We start from the raw sequence: 18,434 nt of genomic DNA, 5'->3' as shown, positions 1-18,434 counted from the left end.
GGGAAAAGCCCAGTAGATCCTTGGTGTCATAGGCCACACCTGTACGGCTTCGAATTGTTCTAAGGCAGGAGCTTCGTTCAGAGCGCTGTGAGACAGCTACTCAGATGAGGAAATCCAGCCCCCATGCAGCAGCCACTCCTGGGCATAGCAGGGTTACTCTCAGCCCATTTTTTTTGATATCCCTGTCCTTGCAAAGGGATGTAAAGAGAAAACAAAGCCAGAGTGGAATGGGAAGCTTATGCTGAAACAGTGCATGTAAATTTGAGGATCCACAACAGGACGGGCCACTTGTGGGGTCACAGGGCCCCTACGGCAAGAGAGCAGGAGGGTACGGCCAGGAGTGGTGAGTGGGAGCCCCGTTGTCTCCAGAGGGTGCCCAATGTCACCCGTCCAGAGGCCTCCCCACCTGCCTGGACATCCAGTCACTACCACTCATTTATCCCCAGCCGAGGTCATCTTGGGCACACCCTGGTCTCCTTGTTTACTGGCTGCGTCTGCAATAGGAACAAGGGCAGGGCCCTCCCGTATTGGATTCACAGGGGAGGGGGCTGTGCTGTGGCACCCCCTGACATTTCCCCTAGCAGCCAGCCCTCACTGGGCACTCCAGGGGAAGGGGGTGCAGGCATGAAGGGCCCTGCTGAGGCTGCAGCTGCAGGAACAGGCCCCTCAGTGTCTTACTCCAGGGTGGGGCCCTGCCCGGGGAAGGCTTCCAGGAGGCTCTCCTGACTCTGGGTGGGGACAGTTTTGTTTACTGGAAAAGTTCACCTATCATGGCATGAACATGTGAAAGTCCTCTGAGGTCATCTGCTTGAGATTCAGAGAAGGGAAATGGCTCAAGGGTCACACCTGAGGTCTGGTCTGGGCAGAGCCAGAGCCGTGAAGATGTCCTGAGGCTCCAGGCAGGACTCACTCCATTCCTCGGCCCTGTCCACCCTTGTCCTCCAACTCTTAGCTGTGAAGTTGGAACACTCACAAAGCCCCAGCACTAGCAGTGGGTGGGGGGTGCTCGGGACAGGGCCCCCAGGTCCCTATGTCCCTTACTCGGGCACAGGAGACTCACTGGCCAGAGGTGGGCCAGCCTGGGGCACTGGGACCTCTGCACAGATGGCACTTTGAGGGCCTGTCCCCTGGGGCAGATCTGCGGAGCCCTCACCCAGAGTCACAGAGCAGGGGTAGGGCTGATACCCCACACACCTGGAGAACTGGACTGATGATACCCTTAGGAGCCGTGGTAAGGGTGGTGTTCCAAAAAGACCTGGAGCTTCCCCAGGCATGCAAAGGGGGAGTGGGCAGGGGGCTCTGCACCTGGCCGCATCCCCAGCTGATTCTGGGTAAAACTAGAGCAGTCAACCAAGACAGAGTTCTAATGATTTAAACTTTTGAAAAGTTGTAAACCACAGCTTTAAGGGGTTAACAGGGCACCAGGCTGATGTTCCTAGCTTGGTCCATTCTAGATTCTCTGATGGTTCATTCTCCAAGCTCATAGGGGCCACGATGTCCGAGCATGGGGGTGGGGGCTGGAGGGGGCTTGTGGGGGAAGAGGGTAGGCCTGGCCCTGTATGTGGCAGTTCCCCAGTCACCAAGCTAGGACTGCTGAGTGGCGAGCCACCACCTTAATATGAGAAGAGGGGAGATGAGGAAAATGATGATCCTCCTCACACACTTCAGATGACCTCTGCTAGAAAGCAAGGCCTCTAGAGAGGAATTCGCTTTTCAGGTCTCATCAGTCACTTACACCTGAGAGTGAATGAATTTATCAGATCCTTCCTGAGAATAGGATTTTCAGAGAAAGGGGAAGTGGTTGCACACAAAAAGGCACTTAACTCCTGGCCAGGGCAGCAGGCCAGGGAAGGGAGGGGAGAACCAAGCAGGGAGATGCCACGGGGAAGATGCATGGCAGCTCCTTCCCCATCTGGCCAGAGTGGGCCTCGGTGGCTGGGAGCAGGCCCCAGGGACAAAGATGAGTGGGTCCAGGCCTCAGTGAAGGGGGACATCACAGACACAGAGGCACTTGCTGGGAGCAGATGAGACAGGTGACTCTGGAGTTCTTGAGGGATGCCGTGCCCTGACCCTGGATGTGAGCAGGAAGGAGCAGAGTTCTCTGGGCAGGACGTAGGCCCCATAGTGCTGATGTGCACCTGTGCTGTGCCCTGGGCAGAGGCTGGGTCCCAGCATCTGTTGTGCCTGCTGCAGGGTAAGAAGGTCCCAGCCCCAAGAGGCTGGGCTGGGAAGGAACTGGCTGAGTCTTGCAAATATTCCTGACCCCAGGGCCCTGGCCAAACAGATCCAGAGGCAAAAAGGGAACAGAGGCAATGAGAGGAAGGGGTGCTGCTGTGAGAGGCAGAGGCCTGGCATGAGGGAGGCCCCTTGAGATGAAGACTTGCAGGTCTGTCTTGGCAGGGCTTGTCACACCTGTGGGGCAAAGAGCTGTTAGCACAAGGCAATGGGGTGCTCAGGGATGGAAGGGGAAGGGGGCCACTGGATAGGAAGGCATCTCTTTGCCCAAGCCCCACACCCACAATGAGTCAGAGCCCTGCAATCTGCCAGCTGAAGGGACAGAGGCTCTGAGAGCTGCAGGCAGCAAAACCAGCTGAGGGCTCAACCTTGTTCTCACGGTTGGCTCAGACCAATCTGCATGAGCAGGAATGGGGGCGTTCTGGGTAGACTGTGCGATCGCAGGCCAGTTAATGTGTACACATGGGGGCGATGGGGTCTCCCACAGTGCACTATGGCCCTCTGCTGTAGGGCCAGGCCCCTCCCCACCATTCACCTCAGCGTCCAGCGAGGAGTCAGATTTCTGTCCCCACTGAGTCCTCTTGGTAGCAGACGACGCTTTCTGTGCCTCCTGATTGAGGGTATCAGGGTGGAGATCAGGGACTAAGACCAGGCTCCAAAGGGCTCGGGATCCCCCAGGCCCAGCTCCCAGCCCAGGATGTCCTTTCTCTTCCCATAAGAGAAAAGGAACCCAGACCCACCCCTCCTCTCTGCCAGAGTCTGACCCACATACCCATCCATCCCCTACTGTTTCCACTCCTGAAATGACTCCTCATCTCCCACTGTCCCTCCTCTGTCCCCAATCATCCCACCGCAATGGCCCCACAGTAAGAGACATCAGAGAGGGCCAGGGTACCTGGGGGTCCTGATCTCCAGACTCTTGGGTCCTGCTGATCCACAGGTTGAGTCTTGATGTCACAACCCCTGAGAGCCTCAAGTTCTCCTAAAAAGAGAACCTTCCATCTCAGGGTTTGGGGCCCTTGGCAGCAGCGAGGCATGTTCAGAGGCCCTGGAATGGGATAGGACTCTCCCTCACTCCCATATGCATCCAGCATGTACCACATATACCTGGGACAGCCCCCTCCCCTTCTCCCAGGGAGCTGTGTGCCCAGCTAAGGAGATGGGCTCAGGAACGTGAATGGGAACTCAAGTGAAGGTTCTGCCAACATTAATTGACACATGAAAATACAGTTTTCCAGCACTGCCACAGCCAAGATTTGGGTTTTGGAGATGTCACGGCTAATCACCCTAAGGACCCTGGTGGGGCCTGAGCCCCTCACCTTCCGGCTGGAGGCTGGTTCTGCTCGGCTCTGGCCCACCAGTTCCTTCTCAAAGAGGTGACGCTTGCTGGCTACACCCACAGGAGCCACGAATAACTCAGTGCGAGGGGAACCCGGAGACTTGACAGATTCTGATCTCTGGGAACCAAGAACACCAACAGCTGACCCACGCCGAGGAGGAGCAAGGGCCATGCCCACCACTCATCCTGCCCTCCACCCCTCGGGAGAAGCCCCCACCCACCCGTATGGCTGTGTGGTATCTCTCCAGCTTCTCTCCCAACTTCACTGTGTTGGCTGGGAGCTTCATACTGGCACTGCGGGATGGAAGATGGAACAGGCGAGCCAAGTGAGACACCCAGGCAGACCAGGCCTGCCCCCATGGCCTGAGAAGCAGCCCCATCACACTTTCTCTTTGTGGCCAAGAGAAACGTGGCCCTCCATCACACAGCAGGCTGTGCTGACTCGGCCAAGGTGAGGAACTTACAGACTCCAGGGATTTCCCTCCACTCCCGAGAAACGTCCCATACAACAGGACATCCCCAAGATGTCCCTCCTTGCCTTCTCCTCCATACCTTGTCATTTCCACTGCAAAACACCTCCTGAAGCAGGCCCTTCCTTTCCATCTTCCCCATCACAGCAATCGCCACCTACCTGCTCTCCCGGCCTGCCATCATGAGCTCTCCACATGGCTGCTCCTACCTCAAATCCAATCCTGTCCTTCCAGCTCGGACCCCGCAGGCCTTGGCACAGTACACAAGGCTCTAGTGATCTGGGCCCTCCCCTTCCCTCCCCAACAGTATGCCTGTGTGCTGGCCAGCTGGACACCATGCTCTTCACTCTGCCTTTTCACATGCTATTCCCTCTATTTAAAACACTATTCCTCCAGTTTTACACGTGCAAACTTCCTACTAGTTCATGGAAAATCGATTGCTCCATGACTCCTTCCCCAGCTCTCACAGGCTGAGCAGGTGCAGCTACTCCTGAGCTCCTAGCCCTGGGTTCATATTCCTGTGTCCCTGTCCCTCCTTGGTTGGCCAGTATGTAATGGTATCATGTTTGAGAGAACTGCTATAGGTTCGCTGGGTGGGTATGAGTTGCTTGAGGACAGCAGCTGTGTCATTTGTCTTTGCATTCCTCCTCCTCCACCCCAAGCCTAGCCTAGTGTAGTAGGCTCCAGTAAATGTTCATGGGGCAGATGAATACAGCATGAGTGGATGACATTCCTAACACACAAGCATATCTGCTTCTCAGATCCTATTTCAGTTTTGCTTTTTTATTTCAAAGCATAGTCCTCAGGCTACTTGCATCAACACCACTGAGCCCAGAAATCCTTGTTAAACCTGCAGACCCACAGCTCCCCAACCAGGCCTGCTGGAGCAGGGGCTTCCCCTCCCTTACACTGTCTGTGGTCTCCCTCCCAGAAGGCCCCCTTTCCCTCTCCTAACCTCAAGGCTAAACCCTTAATCCCCTTTTGGGGCCCCACCCAAGCCCTACCTCCTCCGAGCAGCTCTCTCTGATCCCTCCCCCTCCTTGTTCCATCTCATCCCAACTGAGTCCATCCTGTTAATCCCATCCCCCTGCCAGATCTGGAGCCCTGGGCAAGGACTGCACCTTCCTCTCATGTACCCTACTGCACAGCCTGGCACAAGGAGGGCAGGTGCAGGTACTCAGAAAATAGCCTGAATATGGCCAAATAGGAAAGAACCAGAGCCTCCAGGCCGCCCACCTGCGAGTTAGGGTTGTTTCTGAGTTGTCTTTCTTGGGGTTCATCTGAAATGAGAAGGAAAGGCATTGGTGTATGGGAGTCCCCGGGAAATTGGTGGCCCCCTCGAGTGAGGACAGACATGTCCTCCTCCTCTTCAGACCTCCCACCCCTTCTACCAGGGGTCAACCCCCACCAGAGAAATATGTGGACAAGCCTTCGTTAAAGATCATTGTTTGTATCTGGAAGACACAGGTTCCCACCCACTAATATGGGTCAGAAGTCTTTCTTCAGGCTTCCTTCTCAGGGCACCTGTAACCACCTATTTCCTATCTGCCTCCCACTGCCCATGAGCTCTGTGGGGGCACCAGTCACTATCGGGCCACCTCTCCAGGGCCTGGCACACATTAGAGGTGTGATACAAAATGATTGAGTGAATGACCCAGTGAACAGAAGAACTAAGAACAAACACCAGGGCAAAACAAGATGAGATTTCCCCAATCCACATAGTTTGTTCTATTGGGACACTGGCAGAGCAGGGAGAACTAGGAGACCCTTGCTGCTCTCTGTTCCTCCCCTCCCCTCCTAGACAAGTCTCCTAGGTGAGGCCAGGAACTGATGAAGGCAGGTGTGGGCCTCCCTGCAGCCCAGGACCTGCCCTGCCTGTCCGGTCTTCATGCAGCCCTGGCCTTACCCACTAGGTGGGGCTACTCATGCTTATTGGAACCTACCTCCCAGGTCACTAACCTGCTCTTCTCTGCTGAATACAGCCTTGTCTGTTCAGGGCCACCCACGGGAATCCAAAGCCCATCTCTATCCAGAGGAGCTTCCTACCTAACCTATGGCTTCTATGTTGTAATGGATGCGGGCTTCCTCCGCTTGCCCTCCACAGGCTCGCAGACCAAGGTGCCCAGCATTCTCACCCGAAAGGAGATGGTCCTGGGGCTGGAGCGTTTGAGGGAGCTGCTGTAGGTTCGCTGTGTGGGTGAGGACATATCTGCCTCTTCCTCCTTGCTGGGGATTTTCACCTGGATGGAGCAGGGGGAGTGTCACACAAGAGGTCTAGGGCCCACCAGGCCAGGGCAGCCATAGACCCCATGGCTCACCCCAGGAGCTACAGGAAGAGGGGAGAGTGGGACAGCCCTGTGCCTTCTCTCCTGCCTCCTTCATCTGCTGTGGGAGTAGCTCACGGACAAAGTCCCTTGGGGCTAGGGCACCAGGCAGAGCTTTCTAGGGGAGCTTCTAGAAGGATCTGAGGCTTCCCATTAGTCTGCCAGGGTCCTGGAGCCCAGGCCCTGGATGAGGATATGGTGGAGGGCACCAGCTGCTCCCTGCCCCACAGCTGGTGCCCCTTTAAGCTCCAGCAGCCTGCCCCATCTCAGCCTCCCTGCTCTGACCGTGGTTAGAAACAGGCAGGGAGAGAAGAGACTTCCAAGGCCAGCCTGCAGGTGGGAGGATGGAGGGAGCCAGGAAACCAGGGACTACCTGGGTGAGACTGGCCGGCAGGGCCAGCCGGGTGGCAGAGTAGAGGGTGGGAGGGGTGGGACACTGCCAACCTGGAGTGTGACGGGTGGAAGGCGGGAGGCCACAGTCGGAGGGTCTGAAGCCCCCTGCTCTGTCAAGGAGGGCAGGTTCTTCCCAGGGAGGGCCCTTCCTCTTTGCTCCTTGGTGGTGGCTGGGCTTCCTCCAGAGGCTGGCAGCTCCTGCGCCAGGGGCTGCTCTGAGGCTGTGGCCCTCTTTGGGGCCGGCTTGGCATCTGCAGTTGGGCTCTTCTCTGAGGACAGTGCCTTCTCGAAGATGGATGCTTTCTCAGACACCAGCCTTCTTCCTGAGCCCAGTGCCATCCCTGGGGCTGGCGACTTCTCGGAGACACTCGATTTTTCTAGAACAGACTTTTTCTCTGAGCTGTTTCTTTTCTCTGACACTGTCTTCTCCAATAGGGATGTCTTCTCCGAGGCCAGCACCTTCTCGGAGATGGAGGTTTTCTCGGAGACCAGACTCTTTTCAGGTGCCGTCTTCTCTGGCATGGATGATTTCTCCAAGACTGGGGACTTCTCTGGAACCCCTTTCTTCCTCCCTCCTGGCTCCCTGCCCGTCAAGCTCTCCTCCTCCAGGGCCCAGGGGCCCCGCTGTTCCCGACTCAGTCTCCGGCGAGGTGGGATTTCCAGTTCCTTCTTGGGGACTAGGGGTTGCTGTGTGGCCTGCCCAGGGCTCAAGCTGTCCCTCCCCTCCTCTGCCTCCAGCCTCTCCCGGATGGGGGCCTGTGCAGCCTCCACCACCTGCCGCCTCTGCCTCCGCTCCTGCCGTGTTCTGAGGATGCTCTGGATGTCCTCACCCTCATCTTTGGAGGCTGGGGGCAGTGGCTTGGGCACCTCTGCTTCTTCCACGCTCGGTAGTCTGAGTCAGAAGATGGGAGACAGAATCAGAGGATAGAGGTGGAAGACACCCTAAGTATACCTAACCCAATGGAGATGCTGCCAGGGCCACCAAGGAGGAGGTGAGGAAGTCAGGCCCTGGCCTCCCTGGTTCACTACCACCTTTATCCATTCGATATATTGCACTTCCAAGGTATCATCTGAACAAAGCACTCTATGCTTTTTGAAAAGTTTATAAATTCCTATGAAGTCCAACAACTCCATGTTCAGACACAGTCAACAGACCCTGAATAACTAATTTAATATGGGCCAGAGCCTGTGCGGGGCATTGGGGATCAAAAGGAATAAGCATAGTCGCTGCCCCTTAGATCTTAGATCAAGACTAAAGATGTCCAGGGATTTGTTCAAGGTCACACAGCTAATTGGTGGGGGAGCTGGGAGCAGAACCTAAGGCTTCTCATGTACCATTCCACACTCCTGTCAGTTTTGTGGGTGCAGCTGAGACTAGGTGACAGCCACAGGTACTTGTGCAGCCCAGCTCTGGACATCCTCCAAAGTCTGGGGCCAGGCAAGGCTAGGGGAGGGGGGAGGGGAGGAGAGAGGGGAAGGGGGAGAGGAGAGGGGAGGGGAAGGGGGATGGGGGAGGGAAGGGAGGGGAGGGGAGGGGAGATCAACACAGCCCTGTTCTCCCTTCTCGGGGACCCGAAGAAACAAAAGCAACATGAGAGGATTGTCCAAAACCCTTAGCACCTGGCCTCCAGCAAAAGGAGATTCTTTTCCTTCCTCACCACCCTGCTCTCCATGTGCTTTCAGGCAAGTTAACTTACTGTCTGGGCCTCAGTTTTCAAATCTGCAAATTGGGCTTGTTAGGAAGCAAAATGAGACTCGTGAGGGTGCCCAGCACAGTCCTGGCATATAGGTGGCATTCAGTAAACCCCAGGCTCTTCCCCACCTCATAATCCCAAAATCTAGATGGCAAAACTAGCCCCAGGGTTCTTCTCCTCAGAAGTAAATTATAGGCCAGGAGCAGTGGCTCACACCTGTAATCCCAGCACTTTGGGAGGCTGAGGCAGGTGGATCACCTGAGGTCAGGAGTTCAAGACCAGCCTGGTCAACATGTCGAAACCCCATCTCTACTAAAAATACAAAAATTAGCCAGGCATGGTGGCAGGTACCTTTAATCCCAGCTACTTGGGAGGCTGAGGCAGGAGAATCGCTTGAACCCAAGAGGTGGAGGTTGCAGTGAGCCAAGATTGTGCCACTGCACTCCAGCCTGGGTGACAGAGCAAGACTCCATCTCAAAAAAGAAAAAAAAAGGCAGCCAGGTGTGGTGGCTCACGCCTGTAATCCCAGCACTTTGGGAGGCCAAGGCGGGCGGATCATGAGGTCAAGAGATCGAGACCATCCTGGCCAACATGGTGAAACCCCATTTCTACTAAAAATACAAAAATTAGCTGGGCATGGTGGTGCACGCCTGTAGTCCCAGCTACTGGGGAGGCTGAGGCAGGATAACTGCTTGAACCAGGGAGGCGGAGGTTGCGGTGAGCCGAGATCGCACCACTGCACTCCAGCCTAGCAACAGAGCAAGACTTACTCTCAAAAAAAAATTAAATTAAAAAAAAAAAGAATTAGTAAATTAAATTATAGAGGGTCAGGGTTAGAGGGAGGCAGCCTGAATAATGGAAGGAGGTGGGAGCTTGACAAATCTGGATGGACATTCTGGCCCTGCCACTCTTAAGGTACATGATCTCAGCAAGATCTCAGCTGTTTCTCCACCTGTAAAATGGGATAACAATACCTCTCTCCCAGGGATATTGTGAGAATTACATGAGCTATGGCCATAAAATGTCCAGCACAGTATTGGCTCATGGATGGTCAACAAAAAGTAGCAAGCATTGTTATGAAGAGGACAGAAGCTGGCAGGACTGAGCCTGGGGAAGGTGGGGAACTTGAAGTTCATCATCACACCCTTCAGCCTCATTTCCTGGACCCCAACTCCCTGAGCAGACCGAACATGCTGCACTTAGTCCGAGGCAGCCAGTCCATCCCCATCAATCAGGATAGAAACCTGAGCACCTACCTCTCAGAAGCAGAGGTCTGCCGGTCCCCATTCTGGCTGAGCCTGGGAGCCTCATCATCCGTCGTGGAGCTCAGGTTGCGGTGCCGCCGCCTGCGCTCACGCTCCTGCTCCTCCTCATCCTCCAGAGTCCACTGCCGGGCAAGGCTGGGGGAGGGGAGGAGAGGGTCAGCATAGCTGGGGAAACCCAGGACCCTCCTGAGGCAGGCTCCTGTAGGGCTGGGAGAAGAGACCAAATGCCCTCTAGGCCTGTACTGGCTACAAGTGGCTCAGAAGCGCTTGAAACGTGGCTGGTGTGAACCGAGGCATGCTGTGTGAAATGCACGCTGGGTCTTGAAGACCAGAAAAAGGTCTCATTAAGAACTGTGTACATTGGCCAGGCGCAGTGACTCATGCCTGTGATCCTAGCACTTTGGGAGGCTGAGACAGGGGGACTGCCTAAGCTTAGCAGTTCGAGACCAGCTTGGGCAACATGGCAAAAACCCATCTCTACTAAAAACACACACACACACACACACAAAATAGCCGGGCATGGTGGCGCACACCTGTAGTCCTAGCTACTGAGGAGGCTGAGGCATGAGAATCACTTGAACCCAGAAGGCAGAGGTTGCAGTGAGCTGAGATTGTGTCACTGCACTCCAGCCTGGGTGACACAACAAGACTGTCTCGAAAAAGGGGGGGAAAAAAAAGGAAGAAAAAATTGTGTATATTGATTGTGTGTTGAAATGGCAATATTGTGGATATATTGGGGTAAATGAGCTATAGTATTAAAATTAATTTTGTTTTTCCCTTTTTTTTTTTTTGAAACAGCGTCTCGCTCTGTTGCTCAGATTGGAGGGCAGCGGTGCGATCACAGCTCACTGCAGCCCCAACCTCCTGGGCTCAAGTGATCCTCCCACCTCAGCCTCCCAAGTAGCTGGGACTACAGGTGTGCATTACTACACCTGGTTAATTTTTAAATTTTTTATAGAAATGAGGTCTCACAATGTTGCTCAGGCTGGTCCTAGACTCCTGGGCTCAAGCAATCCTCCTACCTTGGCCTCCCAAAGTGCTGGGATTACAGGCATGAGCCACTGCGCTGGGCTCCTTTTTACTTTTTTTTAACGTGACTACTTAAAAACTTAAAATTTAGGCCAGGCGCAGTGGCTCACACCTGTAATCCCAGCACTTTGGGAGGCTGAGGAGGGTGGGTCATCTGAGATCAAGACTTGGTAAAACCCTGTCTCTACTAAAAATACAAAACAAAAACAAAAAAAATTAGCTGGGTGTGGTGGCGCATGCCTGTAATCCCAGCTACTCAGGAGGCTGAGGCCAGAGAATCACTTGAACCTGGGAGGTAGAGGTTGCAGTGAGCCAAGATAGTGCCATTGCACTCCAGCCTGGGCAAGAGTGAAACTCCACCTTAAAAAAAACTTAACATTTTAAATGTAGTTCAAATTATACATCTATTAAATTCCTACTAAAGCTGCAGGGCTTTGGATTAGACCGGGGTTTCTCCAGCTCAGCAATGTTGACACTTTGACCAGACAATTCCATGTCGGGGGCTGTTCTGGATCACAGGATGTTTAGCAGCATCCCTAGCCTCTACCTGCTGGGTGCCAGTAGTACATTCCCCAGCTGGGACAACCAAAGTGTTTCCTGACATTGCCAAATGTCCCCTGGGAGGCAAAGTCACCCCAGATAGGAACCACTGGGTTGAACTGTACTCTGGACCCAAGGATGAGAATGGGGCGCCTCCGTCCCTGGGGGTGACCAGGAACGTGGAAGGGCGGGCCTGGTCCTGCCTGAAGGAAACAGATGGACTTGCCAAGTGCCTTTCTCTTTTTGGTCCTGGGATTCTTAGGTAATACCCATCAGTGGACAGTCATGGAGGTATTTCCTCAGTTACTCAGTTCCCCATGGAATTTCTTAGCGTTTGGGAAGGGAAGACTTACAAAACCACTTACACCTGGAAAAAACTCCAATATCGCCTTCCCTTCACTTTCCCAGGGGCTCCTGGAGCCTCCCTCACCTATCAGATGGAAAGAGCTTCATGGAAAGAGTTGAGCCACGGAGCTCCACAGAGTTGGATGAAAATCCAGACAACTTTCACTTCTCTGGGGAGCAAGGGGATCCCACACCCTACTTTTGGTTCCTGACCCAGTCATTCTTCATTCATGGGGCCAAGCAGGCATTCTACAGTCAGTCAGCCAACCCCACCAGTCTATCCATCTACTACTAGCCCACACACCCACGTACTCAGCCACCCACCTGTTTCCACCATCTTTATCCACCTGCCCTACCTACCACCTCCCACCAGCCCATCTTCCATCCAACCCACCCCTTCCAATCCAACCAAAGAGCAAATGAAAACTGAGTGACTGTGACAGGCCAGCACCATGTGAGGAACTGTGTGGGGGTCACAGAACATGGCAGGGTGTCTGCCCTGGAGATATTGACAAACCAGTGAAAAAGAGAAGTGTGTCCACCAATAACTCCCCCAACCAAAGTGCAGAAGTTGTTCTGCACAGTGAGAGAACAAATGCTATAGGCCAAGGTTATCAGAAAAGGCTCATGGAAGAGATGAACCTGGGCTGCATCTCAGTGAACAAACAGGCTTTCGATGGGGTGGGGCTGGCAGTCCAGAGGGAAGGTACCAGGATTCAGGGTTTGCTGGGGGCGGGAAGCTGAATTTCACTCTGGGAGACAGGACGGGGTGTGAGCAGGGAAGTACCAGGCTGTGAAAGTCAGATGGAGGAGCCCTTCCCGGCACCTCTCTGTGGCTCCCCCTGCATTGTCTGCAAATCAGGTTAAAAGGTTCTAGAAAAGGCCTCTGTCTTGCCTCCCAGAGTTATAGCAACGACTGCAAGGCCTCCCCTTGCCACTGCCAGATGCCAAACTCTCCACCTTTTGCTGTCCCAGCCTCTCCTGCTGCCCAGCCCTAGTTCCCACTGAGCCTCTCTCCTCTGCAGGGAGACTTTGGTAAGGCAAGGTCAGGTGATCTGGTTTCTAGTCCTCCTGCCCTTGGGCAAGTCACTTCCTTTTCTCTTCCTCTGTTTTCCCTCCTAAAATGAGAAAATGAACCACATGACTGCTCCGATTTTTTTCTAGGTCCAGCATCCCCTGGATTGAGCCAATACTCATGAAAAAATTACTTTTGAGGACCTACTATGTGCCAGGCATGATTCTAGGGGCTGGGAACAGCCAGGAATGAGACCAACAGGGTCTTCCCCTTGACGGAGCACATTTCCAGCATGGGGGAGTCAGACCATGAACAAGGAAATGAGCCCATGAACAAAATGACACCAGCTAAGTGTCACTAGGACAAGGGAACAAAGTAAGTAACATGAGAGAAGGTGGCTGGATGGGGAAGCCCCCTAGGAGAGGCCTGGTTCATGAGAAGTAGGCAGCAGAGCTGGATCTGGCAGCCAGTGTTCCAGAAGGAGGATCCAGCCAGTGCAGAGCCCACATGTGAGGAGCTGGGTATTCAGGGGAAGATGGGAAGCCAGGGCCAGAGTGGCCCTCAGGGAATTTGGAGAGGGAGGCAAGGCCAAAGCAGAGGGCCTTGAAGAACAGGAAAAGGACTTGGGTTTTATTCCAGGTGTGCTGGAGAGCCCTGGAGAGTGGTACACAAAGAAACAACATGATGGAATCGCTGTATTTTTAATCTCTCTGGCTGCTGTATGAAAAAAAAAAAAAATTGAAAAGGTTAGGTGAGAGAGGAAACAGGGGTCAGAAGGCACCTGCAATCCCATAGGCGAGAACTAGAACTATGGTGGCTTGAACTGGGGTGATGACAGAAAACATGGGGGAAAAGTGACAGATTTGGGACATGTTCTGAAGATACAGCCACCAGGGTTGGCTGTTGGATTGGATGTTGGGTGGGAGGAGGGGGAGGAAAAGAGAAAAATCAAGAACTGCTAGATTTTGGGCCTGAGTTATTTCTGGAGCTGCCATTAATAACATAAGAAAGACTAAGGGAAGGAGGAGTGCGCTGGGCTGTTGGGTGGTAGTGGGGAGGGACAAGGAGGAGATGAAGAGCTGTGCTTCTGGTTTGTTCCAAGGGAGAAGACACCAGTGAAAAGCAAAGATCAAGACGCTGCAGCCAGGGAGCTCAAAGGAAACCAGAGGAGGGCGTTGGCATGAACAGGGGAGTGAAGGCCTCAGTCAGATGCTGCTGCGAGGGGAACGAGACCAGGACGGAATTGTGAGCACAGAGGCACCAGGTACCACAGGAAAAGCAGATCCCAGGACTGTGCCAGAGTCTGAGCAGGCTGGCGGGGGTAAATGGAAACCAAAAAAGGAATTAGTGAGTAGCAACAACTCTTTTGAGAAGCAAATAGCATGGGACAGTAGTAGCCGGGCACAGTGGCTCACGCCTGTAATCCTAGCACTTTGAGAGGCTTAGGCAGGTGGATCACCTGAGGTCAGGAGTTCGAGACCTGCCTGGCCAATATGGCGAAACCCTGTCTCTACTGAAAATACAAAAATTAGCCAGGCATGGTGGCAGGCACCTGTAATCCCAGCTTCTCAGGAGGCTGAGGCAGGAAAATGGCTAGAACCCAGGAGATAGAGGTTGCAGTGAGCTAAGATCATGCTGTTGCACTCCAGCCTGGACAACAGAGCAAGATTCCATCTAAAAAAAAAAGGGGGGGGGTGTGGACAGTAGCTAGAGGAGGATGTGGGCTCAAAGAATGCTTTAAGGTATAATTTACATAAATGTACAGATCTTAAGTTTTTCTTTTTTCTTTTTTTTTTTTTTTTTGATGAGCAAACAAAGGAGGGAGTGGAGAAGGTCTGAGAGGGTTGAAAAGAGTGTGACTGGCTGGGCATGGTGGCTCATGCCTGTAATCCCAGCATTTCGGGAGGCCAAGGTGGGAGGATTATTTGAACCCAGGAGTTTGAGACCAGCTTGGGCAATGAAGCGAGACCCACGTCTTTATATAAGAAAAGAGCAACTGAGTTGTCCTGCAGTGAGACAAACAACCGCAGGATAGGGTGTCTTTCATGTCTAGTGCCCAGCACGGCGCCTGGCACCCAGCAGGTGCTGACAAATGTGGAAGAACAAGTAAGTGTCAATTTCAGGAGTGCTGGGCTCTCCTCCTCCCTAGAAATTACAAAACCTCTTCCTGGATGCCAAGGCACACAAAGGGGAAACAAAGCCCACTCCTCCCCCAAAGGCAATCTGCCCGGCTGTCTGCCCAGGGAAGGTGAGTGCCTGCCCATCACCCCAAGGGGAAAGGAGGTGCCTTTGGAGGAGAACCCTCCAGACCCTCCCAATTCTGCCAGCAGGGCAGCTCTTCCTGGTGAGAACCTCAATCCCTCCTCCATCAGTCACACCTCTACTTCCTCAGGGGAGATGGAGAGGAGCCCACATCAAACTTTCCCCCTATGACCTTGGCCACGGAACTTAAACAAGATTCCCCTGGGCCTCTGCATGACTCCCGTGAGCTCTGGGTATTTGTAGATTGAACATTCATCATTCATTCATCCTTCATTCACTACACACAAACAGATGCTCTCTTATGAGGCGGGTTCCAAAGTCCCACCTCTCCTCGGTTTTCTTATTCAGACTTAGAAACGCCAACTTCGGCTGGCTTACATATGAGGCCACATCTCCAGCTCCCTCCCCTGGATGCACCTTGTCCACAGCCTGGAAACAGCTCTTGCCCTCCAAAGCTGAGGGATCCAAACACTGGGGAAAGTGACCCACAAAGCCCAGAACGCCTCTCCCCTGACCACACCCACAGCTGGCTGAGCTGGAGCCTCCAGGATTCCTAGGTCTTGAGCCACCCAGCTCCCACATGCCACCCTCAGCCCTTGGGGAAGTGGCCAATTTGTTTATCCTCCTGTGGGGCCCTGGATGGTGCATTAGCACTCAGGGCCTGGTCTCCTGGGGGGTCTCCAGGGCTGAGCTGCAGGACTCAGAACCCAGGGATCCTTGAGTGTCCCCAAGCTTTACACTAAGACCCCACAGCTCACCCAAGGTGACATGGCCACCATCCCTGCTGCTTGGCAATCATGGGGCTGCCTTCAACCCTGACATCTGGCAAAACAGGAGTCCCTACAGCAGCACCACCCCACCCTGGGGAGAAATGTTATCTCGGATAAGCACAAATTATGAGGAGGGAGGGAAGGGCAAAGGCCAGTCCCCAGGAGGGGACTCAGTGGGTACAGTTGTTGAAACCCCAGTAATAAATAAAAAATTGAGGGCTCAAAACAGTGTTGGGCACTTGTTGAACATGGTGAATACGAATAAATCCATAACTAAAGGAATAAGGGGGGAAGTGAGCACACTCGTGGAAGTGCTTACTCTAACACCAGTCACTGTTCTAATACCCCTGGCATTCATCTTTACAACAGCCACTGGGTGTGGTGGCTCACACCTGTAATCCCAGCACTTCAGGAGGCCAAGGCGGGCAGATCACTTGAGGCCAGGAGTTCAAGACCAGCCTGGCCAACATGGTGAAACCCCATCTCTACTAAAAATAGAAAAAAAAAAAAACAGCTGGGTATGGTGGCGCACACCTGTAATCCCAGCCATTCAGAAGACTGAGGCATGAGAATCACTTAGAACCCAGGAGGCAGAGGTTGTAGTGAGCCAAGATCATGCCACTGCACCCCAGCCTGGGTGACAGAGCGAGACTCTGTCCATCTCCTATATAAAGAAGCTGAGGCTCAAAAGAGTCAACTGTCCCAGGATTGCACAGCTAATAAAAACAAGAAACCAAGATTTAAATATAGGTCAGCCTCTCAAAAGCATCTACCCTTAACCACCATACCAAGTGCCAGAAAAGGATGTCCAGGGAGGGCCGGCCCAACCCAGAGTGAGCTTAACAGCTGAACCCTCAGGGGAGGGAACAGAGGCCCAAGAGGGCATCTAAAGGTGTGGTATTCCCCACTCCAGGAGAGGTTGGGGCCAGGGCAAAGCCTGGGAGGGCAGAGGTTTGGGGAAACCCCATGGCCCATGCAACATTGACCTTCAAACCCCAGAGCAAGGCCCAGGGTGAAACCTGCAGGCCCCAACAGCTGGGGAGGCTCCGCTGCTCCTACTAGCTGAGGCCACAGCACCAGCCAGCTGCCTACCACTCCTTCCCTCTCGACAACCCTTTCCCCAACCTCCTGGCCTTCATTTGGGGACACACATCCATCTCGGTGTCTCCACGTAATGCTGCTATCCTTCTCCCCACTCCAGACTTCAACTCCATCCTTTGGAGATGGGGGTCCTCTTTTTCTCTTAAACAATTCTAAAGGACATTTTGCCCTGTTACTCACTAGGGAGCTTGTTTTGACCTCTCACCTGGGAATTTTCTTCCTGAAGTCTAACTTCCATCTATCCTGCAGCAACTGATGGCAGGGATTTAAGTGAAGTGGTTAAAAGTCATGTTTAGCAGTAGAACCCATTTTCCCAAATTGAATCAGACAGAAGCCCATTATACAATAGATTAAGGCTCAGCTGCTCTGCTTAAAGCTGGGAGAGGGTGAGAAGGCAGCCCCAGATGCATTTTGTGGAACCCTGGGGCTCAAGGAGCATAATTTGCAAATCTTGGGGGCTGGGGATAGGGAAGGGAGGACAGAGGAGGGATGGGAGGGCATGCCCATGACCTTGGCCAGTCTCCTGAACCTGAGCAGGGCAGGCCTTAAGCTCCCTTTCTGCATGGTCACTGTGGGGGGTAACTCAGGTCTCTTCCAGCCCCAAAGGTCTAGAGAGAGGTGTCGGGAGAACCCAGGGCAGCAACTGGAAGTAGGAGGGCGGCTCAAGGCCCAGGCAGGGAAATGATTAACCACTGGCTGTTCAGTCCCAGGCACTCTTAGATCAACCCCTCACCCCCTGCAGACAGGCCTGGCCCAGCCTCACTGGTCACCAGGCCAGTCCAGGGAGAAAAGGACAAGGCCTCTGACCAGGGCACCCAGCCAACCAGCTCACCACTGCCCCCCATCCCATCCCAGGGCTGGAGGACTTGAATTTCTGCTCTATGCCAAGGATGGGCTGCAGGCTGGCCCCCAGCTACCCACCCACCTCTCCATCCACCTCCCCACCTGGGGCCATGCTGTCACACCCTAGCACAGTCCTCCCCAGCCCAGGAGGCTCCATTGACAGTGACTCACAGCCCTTTCCTGCCTGCCCGCTGAGGCTTGTTCACCCAGGGAGCGGAGCGGGAGCGGTCCTCTGTTCCAGGTGCTTCATCAGGGTGACTGTTGGCAGCAGCTGCATCTGCCCACGGGGCTCTATGAGGGCTGGGACCATGCAGGGAGGGCAGGCCAGGGGCCCCTGTGGCAGGACTGGTTTCCCAGAGCTTCCCTGGCACTTACCCTGGACATCTTGTGGGAACTTGGCTGTAGCCACATGAGTCCATGTCCATCTGAGCAGTGGACAAGCTTAGGCCAGACCTTGCTCCCATTTTCAAAGTTCCACTGCCCCAGCTGCCTCCCCCAACACACCCCCATGCATATCCAGGCATGCTTTCAGACACAAAATCACATATATCCCACCAGACTATGAACTTCTGAAGAAGGAGTGTCTGGTTTGTATTTTTAACCCAATGCACAGTCTTCAATAAACAGTTCAACTGAACATATGCAGACTGACAAGCTCAAGACTCAGCAACATTAAGAACCAACTCCACGGCCGGGCGCGGTGGCTCAAGCCTGTAATCCCAGCACTTTGGGAGGCCGAGACGGGCGGATCACGAGGTCAGGAGATCGAGACCATCCTGGCTAACACGGTGAAACCCCGTCTCTACTAA

The 18,434-nt window shown here is 53.9% G+C and overlaps 1 protein-coding gene across 2 annotated transcripts in view; it reads right to left on the bottom strand.

Moving 5' to 3' along the window:
* Positions 1 to 1,361: 1,361 nt before the first annotated feature.
* Positions 1,362 to 18,434, bottom strand: part of LAD1 (ladinin 1) — a 19,421-nt gene continuing 2,348 nt past the window's right edge. The window contains exons 2-10 of one of the 2 annotated variants that reach the window (XM_025402850.1): positions 9,712 to 9,855; positions 6,813 to 7,653; positions 6,180 to 6,284; positions 5,281 to 5,324; positions 3,796 to 3,868; positions 3,555 to 3,692; positions 3,131 to 3,217; positions 2,771 to 2,845; positions 1,362 to 2,412 (exon numbers count right to left, since the gene is read on the bottom strand). In XM_025402850.1, coding sequence (XP_025258635.1) covers positions 2,407 to 2,412; positions 2,771 to 2,845; positions 3,131 to 3,217; positions 3,555 to 3,692; positions 3,796 to 3,868; positions 5,281 to 5,324; positions 6,180 to 6,284; positions 6,813 to 7,653; positions 9,712 to 9,855 — 1,513 coding nt within the window. In that variant the 3' untranslated portion in view covers positions 1,362 to 2,406. The remainder of the gene's footprint in view (positions 2,413 to 2,770; positions 2,846 to 3,130; positions 3,218 to 3,554; positions 3,693 to 3,795; positions 3,869 to 5,280; positions 5,325 to 6,179; positions 6,285 to 6,812; positions 7,654 to 9,711; positions 9,856 to 18,434) is intronic. The other variant, XM_025402847.1, reaches the window with a different exon arrangement.

The sequence above is a fragment of the Theropithecus gelada genome, chromosome 1 (genome assembly GCF_003255815.1).
Source record: "Theropithecus gelada isolate Dixy chromosome 1, Tgel_1.0, whole genome shotgun sequence".
NCBI lineage: Eukaryota > Metazoa > Chordata > Mammalia > Primates > Cercopithecidae > Theropithecus > Theropithecus gelada.
This window is presented reverse-complemented; position numbering and strand designations above follow the sequence as displayed.